This window comes from Barbus barbus, assembly GCF_936440315.1.
Source record: "Barbus barbus genome assembly, chromosome: 40".
In the NCBI taxonomy this organism is placed as follows: domain Eukaryota; kingdom Metazoa; phylum Chordata; class Actinopteri; order Cypriniformes; family Cyprinidae; genus Barbus; species Barbus barbus.
Genome location: NC_136718.1, coordinates 22,325,442 through 22,333,921, shown reverse-complemented (window position 1 = coordinate 22,333,921; position 8,480 = coordinate 22,325,442). Strand labels below are relative to the sequence as shown.

The 8,480-nt window shown below is 37.7% G+C and overlaps 1 protein-coding gene across 1 annotated transcript; it reads right to left on the bottom strand.

The window, feature by feature from the left end:
- Positions 1 to 3,319: 3,319 nt before the first annotated feature.
- Positions 3,320 to 8,038, bottom strand: LOC306859298 (E3 ubiquitin-protein ligase rnf146-like). Its single transcript, XM_079400271.1, has 2 exons — positions 7,830 to 8,038; positions 3,320 to 6,181 (listed from the first exon to the last, which is right to left on the bottom strand). Exon 2 carries the CDS (start codon positions 6,178 to 6,180, stop codon positions 5,059 to 5,061), a length of 1,122 nt encoding a protein of 373 aa, XP_079256397.1. The 5' UTR covers position 6,181; positions 7,830 to 8,038; the 3' UTR covers positions 3,320 to 5,058.
- Between the last annotated feature and the right edge of the window lie 442 nt (positions 8,039 to 8,480).

The window sequence follows — 8,480 nt, the reverse complement described above, 5'->3', positions numbered from 1 at the left end:
AAATGAGAGGAGAAAAATGCAAACAATTTTTATATGGAGATCAATAAAGCGAAAAACCACCTAGACACTACAATGTCAAAACATAAATGGTTTCAATAAGGTAACAACATGCACAGGATAAGGTCTACAAATCAAGGTCATGCACTAAAATTCTATAATTCCACCGAAAAGCATAAATCGGCTTTTGCTTGAACTATTTATGAGCTTTTCTTGACCAGAAAAAAAAAAAAAAAAGCGAGAGAGAGAGAGAGAGAGATTAGGTAATTCAGATGACCTTACACATTAAACAAAATTGTGTAAAAGTACTCATGCTTAAATGTGCAGCAAAATACCGAAAACTATGAAAAACCAACTCATTATAAAAATCAGACAACAAAGGAAACACGTGGAACTGTATTTTGAACATCCAAATGAGCCCAACACAATAACACTCAATATTACAAATTTAGGGAAGCATTACCTGTTTGTCCAACCAATGGCAGTCAGGAAAACTGCTGGGGAATTCTGTTTGGTGATGATACACACCTTTAAGATGAAAAAAAAAGTATAGTATACTTCAGACATCTAAACACCAGAAAAAACTTTTTGATGGCTAGGAATTTTACATAATGTTTTTTTTTCAAAAGTTTCAAAAACTTTTTTTGAAGTTAAAAATAAAACATTGTTTTACAAGAAAACACCATTTCAGTTTTACATTGCATTCAATGCGTTACTTGCTGTTTCTTGTAATTATTTGTGAAATTTACCAGCAGTTCCTACAACTTTTTAAAGTGTAGACAGCCTTATACCCTGGATATCATGACTTTAAAGCCGTTGACTGGTAAAAAGCAGACTGTGATCTGATCCAGGGGAATGACCCATGCATACTTGCCGGCGCCGTGACCAGAGCACAGCAGAAAATGAGCTGAGATGTCATCAGCGCAGTGAGGTGTCATATGAAAGTTATTAATGATTACACAGACATTACCGAATGAGATCATCTCAGACACTGAGCCAACATGCTTGCTAAATACCGTCAGCCAGAGACGGGACATTGTCCTTAAATACACACCCACATCCACATGCACAATAAATACATGTTCGATCCCCAAAGAAAGACCATAAAGGCCCAAAGCTCGTCCTGAAATTTCATGCTGCCAAGTTTGGTTGAAGCTATGAAGGTGAACAGCGACTATACAAACATTCCCTTTGCTATTCAAGGAGCGAGATGCTACTGTAGATCCATCATTCCATCCCCCCTGTAGTGGTGGGATCGAGATGCAATGACGGATGTCTGTCTGGTGGACAAGAGGAAGGGTGTGTCATTAGGTCACCACGGACAGAGTTTAACGAGTTTACTGGAGCGCTGCAGGGGTCTGTCCTGGGAGACGCCTAGGTTCATGCACCTCGGACTCCACTGTGTCTGAAGACTAGAACGAAATCCTCGCCATAATACTGATCACTGAGACTGTCATGGCTATATTCTATGTCACTATATTTGTCACAATCCCACTTATCCATACTGTACAGACAGTCATGCATACACAAATAGCATGATGTCCTATTGTGTCATTTACACACATTTGAACTGGTTTGAAAACCCAAAGAAATTCTAAGTGGACTCTTTTTATTTAGTGGTGTTTAGTCCATGCCTGTTATATTTCTAGGATAATCTAGTTTATACTAGTGCACACTTAAAGAACACATTAGGGCATTGAGAATATTAAGTACAAATGTTCTGACCTGTCTGGATGTATTTATCTAGCATAGCCAATTGACCATATTGGGAGAAGGGACAGGCTCATTCTGGAGAATACTGAATGGAACAGATATCTGTACAGCATAGGAAAAATCATTAATATTTTGGTCCATTTAACTATCATAAGTAGACATATTTCAATTTTAAATGCATGTATTACACTTTTTTTAGGAGCAAATTAGCACAGAGCACCCCAAAGCAAACAAAAATGGTCTAAAAGCACCAAAATCTCTTCAAAAGTGGACAGTAAAATTGTAAAACCACTGTTGAGTTATAGAGTTCGGTCTGAAACTTGTGATCCTGAAACTTGTACTCCTGTTAACATTATGTAACCCAATTTACAAGAATAGTTTGCCCAAAATGAAAATCTGCTGAAAATTTACTTAATCTCAGGTTATCCAAGATGTGGATGAGTTTATTTTTTCACTGGAACAGATTTGGAGAAATTTAAGGATTAAATCACTTTATCACCAATGGATGCTCTGCAGTGAATGGGTGCCGTCAGAATGGGAGTCCAAACAGCTGATAAAAACATCCCAATAATTCTGATGTGAGAAGATAACAGGGAATGTACTTTTTCAATGGAGGAAGCGTTACTATAGATTATGTACTAGTACTTTACCATTCACTGCAGAGAATCTACTGGTCAGCAAGTGATGCAATGCTAAATTTCAAATCTGTTCCGATGAAGAAAATCTCATCTATATCTTGAATAATCTGAGCCACGTTAGTAAATTTACATTTATTCATTTAGCTGACGCTTTTATCCAAAGCGACTTACAATTGCTATACATGTCAGAGGTCGCCTCTGGAGCAACTAGGGGTTAAGTGTCTTGCTCAGGGACGCATTGGTGTCTCACAGTGGATTCGAACCCGGGTCTCTCACACCAAAGGCATGTGTCTTATCCACTGCGCCATCACCACCCCGCCACGCAAATTTAAAGCAATTTTCATTTTTAAGTGAACTTTTCCTTTAACAAAATGACTTTTTAAAAACAAGTCACTTATTTTATGATAGCAAGATATTTTTCACATACATAAGTATCAGTAAGTTTATGGCCATACCTTTCATCTTAAGACACAATATTGGAATGATAAAACTTCAGTCTAAAGTCTTTGCGTAAATCTTACCCAGCACAGACTGTAGATCACCTTCAATATGCATAAAAACGGCAAGACCTTTCTCAAAAATCTCAACTCCAATCAGCTGGCTTTGAACAGTTTCTGGAAGTCAGGGTGCACAAGATTTTAATTAGTTCATTAAAAAAAGAAAGAAAAGTGAGTGAGCATTATTCAGGAACTATTCCAACTACAGATATTTTAATAGCACCTCTGGTTCAAACTTTATAAGAACAAAAGGTATTCAGAGTTTTTACATCTGCAAATCAGTTCTTTCAGCTGTAATGAAACAACTTTGAAGTTCTGATAGTGTTGCTGATTTCTGAAACTGAGCTTTGGTGGCTAATTCCAGTTTTAGCATGTTTAGAATACGCATAATATTAGTAGGAAAAAATGCAACACAATCAACATTTCTTAAGGTAAAGTAAACCTTAACCTGAAAAATATACATGAAGACAGTTTGATCTCAGACAGGTAACAGACAACACTTTATTTCTCAGCTAAACCTGGTAACAAAACAACACAGTTAAAACAAAAATACACCAAAAAGAAGTTAGTCTTGATTTTAGTTTACATTTTGCTCTGTTGACAAAGAACCTGAACAAATGGAGATGAGAATTAGCAGAGTTGAAAAGAACATTAAAATTTCAAAAAACTTCAACTCGGACATCTATGCTTGAAAACCACTCACTCACTCGGTGTGCTGCAGTCTGAGGACTACTTTAAAACTACAAATTACAATATCTGATAAGACTCGCCTTTCCCAGAGTTCAAAGCGCCATAGTCCAGGGTTCCATCCTCGCTCACAGCAACACATGCAAATCCAAGAAACAGATAAAGCACACCAAGAGACAGAAGAATAAAGACAAGTTGTTTAAAATAAACGCAAATGCACACACAAGCCGTTAAAGAGTTTTAAACCTCATCATGAATCACTAGAAGTAGTAAATGTAAGATGACTGAATGTTTTCTAATGACTAGAGCGTGTTAAAGAGGAATCCTTGGCAAAACTACAATAAATTATTTTCTCGATAGGTTTTGCATTTTGAATTATGCTGGTTTTGCATCTAATGCTTGTCATTTCACCAAAAAACACAAAGCTTTCTTACCACTTGCTGCAGATCTAGAAGGCTCTGTACCAGGTGGTGCATAGCAAAATGTTCTGCATTTCCATGAAAATACTGTTGGCAAAATATAAAGCCAGGCATTTTGATCTACAGCACAATTGCGATATTCAAAAAATTAACTAGTAAAGATGCAATGTATATGGGTTTCCTACAATTTCCAATTTTATTTTTTCATTATTAAAACAGTGCATACGGTTCCAATTATTTTCTAATGGCATTGCAGAAGCCTCAGGGTAAAAGCTGATATGGCATATTTTTATGAACTTCATTACACCACAGCACATAATTACTGTATGACTCCATAACCAATGGATAATGGTGTTGAGCCATTCTAGATGTAATGAAATCTAACATGTTTGGGTCATATTTCACCCTAAAATCAAAAGAGAGAAAAAAAAAATAATAATATTTTTTTAAATACATAAAGGTGAAGCCTGTACCGTTCATCATTAAGATTTCTTTGTATTGTGAAATTGTGTACAATTAAGCAAATTCTCAATGCAATAATAATAAATACAACTTTTAGATAATTTTCTGCAGCACAGTAATAAGAATCAAATGAAAATCAGCACGGAGAATAATAACTAATAAAACAAATGCATTAGAGTAATGAGAGTTTAGCATGAAATGTGCGTAATTGTTATAAAAACTAAAATCTTAAAATGTCACAAAAGGCTTAAACCGGGCTTGTGCAAAATATACTTTATACTCTTCTTTTAATTTCAGGGTGAAAAGTAGTTTTATTGTGTATATTTATTTTTAAATGCATGATGCAAATGAAAGTGTAATGGTTGGACCAATTTACAGTATTCTAGGCATGATAAAAGCAAGTTTATTGTAGTTTTGCCTGTAATTTCCATTAAAGAGTACAGCCCTGGTACAGTCCTCTAAGACTGAAAGAGAAAGACAAGCACTATTCTTACACTAAAACCATCCGCCCCAAGCCTTCACCCTAATCCAAGACCACGTTTCATTGATTTGAATGGTTCATTTGTTTCATTTTTTGCATTTCAGAGATTGGTTAGAAACACCCAGCGGTTGTGGTTGGGTAGGAGTTCTGTAGTTGTGCTGCGGTCAGACCTTCGTAACGGTGCACTGACCGTCGGGGCACCCAGAGCGATTGCCGCTATGCGCCGGGCCACCACCAGGGGACGGTCTGTCCAACTGATGCAGTCTATGCCTACCCTGGGAGCCTTCTGTGTGCTCGTCTTCACCTTCGTCCCCAGCCTGCTCATCTTCATCCTCGCTCGTGCCAGACTCAGATTCGTACCCCGAGGCATCTGGAGCGGCCGAATTGTCTTCGTCGTCTGCATCTTCCTCTTCCGTTTCTTGCTCGCCGGGGCTCATATTGAGTTGGGAGAGTGCCTGTACAAGCGGAATATCGCCGGAGGAAGCAGGACTGGTCAGGTGACCGCCCAAAACAGTTGGCGGCCTTACGGGAGCAGAAGCAAAGACGCCTTGAGGACGTCCTCCGCTGACTCCAGTGTCCGCTCCATCCGCCGAACTCTCTCGCTCCGCTGTGGCACCATCTACCGTTCCGTTTAAATCCGCAACTGCGGGAGCTGCAACGGGAACAGTTCCTGATCCCGATGCGGGACTGGGATTGGGATCTGGATCGAGTCTTAATCCGGCCACACCTTTCTTAGGGATGTCCACCACGTCCCTCTTCATCCTCCTTCTGCGTCCGTGTTCGTTCCTCCTGTACTGCACCATGTTCTCCAAGTCGGCCACGTACAGGAAGCCAGCGATCAGCATCTCAGCGGTCTTCTTGCCCTTGTTGAACGCATCCTCTAGCTCTCGGCTTGTCCGCTCGTCATACTGCCACCATCCGTTACGCCCCTCATAGTACCAGGCGTGGCCACCAGTCCCTGTCCCGCGTCCACCCGTCGCCGAAGCCTTCAGCTCCTCGGGCGAGAGCAAAGTGGGACGCTCCAGGAAGTCCTCAGGCACTTCTCCTCTACACAGGGCGCAGCGTTTGCTGTGCCAGGAAGCTCCTTTCACGCACAGGAAGCAGAAAATATGGTGGCATGGCAGGCATACGGGGTGGACGCAGCTCTGCAGGCAGATTGCACACTCTGGAATGGGCAGCGAAGGAGACGAAGGGGACGGACTTCCCTCCGTCACAGACTCCCCACTCACCTTCTTGCCTGAAGTCAGGGAGTCCACGGAAAGATTAACCTCGCCGCAACTAGCCATGCTGTGAAGAAAATAAAAATAATATGATTTCACAAGAAAAGACGCATTGGAAAAACAAGTTTAGAGAAATGCGCTGCCCACACAAGCTAACATCAGCAGTATGTAAGCAGACGTAACAAACAGGGCACTGTTTACCAAACTATGTTGCCCAAGTCGACAAAAGTCATGAGTAAACAGCGCTAGCTTGAGTTCTTTGTTCATTGTTGCTCTGTTTGATTAAAGCTCTAGCATATCCAGTCTCACATCTGATAAGTATTACTCCACTTTTACAAGAAAGAGTGCCATTTATGTATTATCTGTCAATATAAAACCCAAGTCTTGTGCAACACATAAAATAAAAAGAGCTGTTAATATTTGAAAGCACATTCATTGAAACCAGAAGAATAACGAATGAGAGGAAGAACTATACTATGTTGTTTTCTTGACAAGATTTCTTAATTTACACTCAAATCTTTGTTTACCATTACAGATTTATAAAACTGACTCCAACATAACTGTCTGGCTTGATAGGACAACCTGTGTATGCTCATAATGGCAACCGTCCCAAATCAGATGCAGAAATGATCTAAATATATCATGACCCAAATCCTTTACAACCAAACCATTTACGGGACATTTTATGATGCTGGTACAGAATATACTAGGATATCAGACATTACTTTTATGTTAGGTTAGGTTTGGTTAAACACACTGTTATAATAAATAACAAATAACAGTAATAAAATATATATTTGTGCAAACATTTAAATGAATACCAGCTATAAAGAATCAGTTATATTTATTAACAAAGGTTAAACTAAAATGACTGACTGGTTGGAACCATCAAATTTACAATAATTGTTTTTAAATAATACAATTAAAAATGTATATTTATCGAACTTAAAATCAATAAAAAATGCTACATCTACTTACAAAAAAAATCATACAGACTGAAAAATTAGGAATAATATTTGTAAAATAATTTTAACATGAATACGTCATTCATATTAAACTGTTTAAATAAATATTAGCCATAATCACTTATATGTACATATTTATGAAACGTTACACTAAAACATTTTAAATAGTTTAAACCTACAGAATAATAATAAAATAATATTAAACAATAAAATTAAAATGTTACATCAACAACAGCTAAAAAGGTCAGATAGACTGAAAATTTAATTATTTTTAATAACACAATATTAATATATAAATATATAATCTCATGATAAATATAGCTACATATTTGGATTAAACAAACTGGGTTACATTGAGCGGTTAAACTAACAAAATGTTTTATATTGCACTACAGGCCCAAATCCAGCAATAACTCAAACAAGATTTGCAGAAATCTACCTATTTACACGTGTAGGTATCATATTAATAAATGATCTGAATGAATGAATGAGATTTAAGCTGATGTTGAGATCAGATCATTGATAGATCAGACTGAGGCCTGTAAACAAGACAACACCCCGCACCAAAACACAGCAAAACAGCCTCATTTCATATTAAAATACAGCCCTGAAACCGTTTCAAATGACCGATTTATAAACTACAAACATGTAAAATCACATAGTTTCACCATCCGTTGGGTTACTTGAATAAACATTCATATATTTGGTGATTTTGCTGCGTCTTGTCTGAATGTCTTTCAGTTCACTCACCTGACAAAATAGTCGAAATTTCGCCTCTTTCTTTCAGCGCCGATCAGATTTGGCTCATCTGCTAGTCACCGGATGATCACTCATTGTTCGTTTATTGACTAAAATTGATCGGTAACGTTAGAATTCGCCCGACACAGATGAACACAATAATGTTTTTACGGCTCCTCTGTGATAATAAGACCGCTGTTGTGTTCGTGCGCATCCACTCTGCGCAAAACTTGCGCAGGACCTTAAAAAATGAAAATACTGAGCGTTTAGCGTTGAAGTTGCTCAGAAACATTATCTAAATGATTCACATCATCTTGAGACCAGCATAAAAAGTTTTGTTATCTAAGTATTTTCACATCATTATAGTGTTCGGTGCTTAAGAAAAACAAGAAGCCTTTAAAAAAAAAAGTATAGTAGGTTCATCAACTCATACAAGAGTCAGAAATCGGCTTATTTAAACAATTATAAATTATTTTAAACATTATCCAACAACATACACCTTAAATCTTTGTACTACATGGTTAGTAGATTACTGATAAATTAAATAACAGAGGCTATAGCACTTCCATGCTTTTTGGTATATTTCACATTATGAAATATACAGGGGTATGACTCACATTTGTTTAGTTATATAGTTTTTAGGTTACATTTTTGAAGTTACAT

Excerpts from the sequence above, each read along its gene's own strand:
- LOC306859298 (XM_079400271.1), bottom strand. The coding sequence starts at position 6,180 with ATGGCTAGTTGCGGCGAGGTTAATCTTTCCGTGGACTCCCTGACTTCA.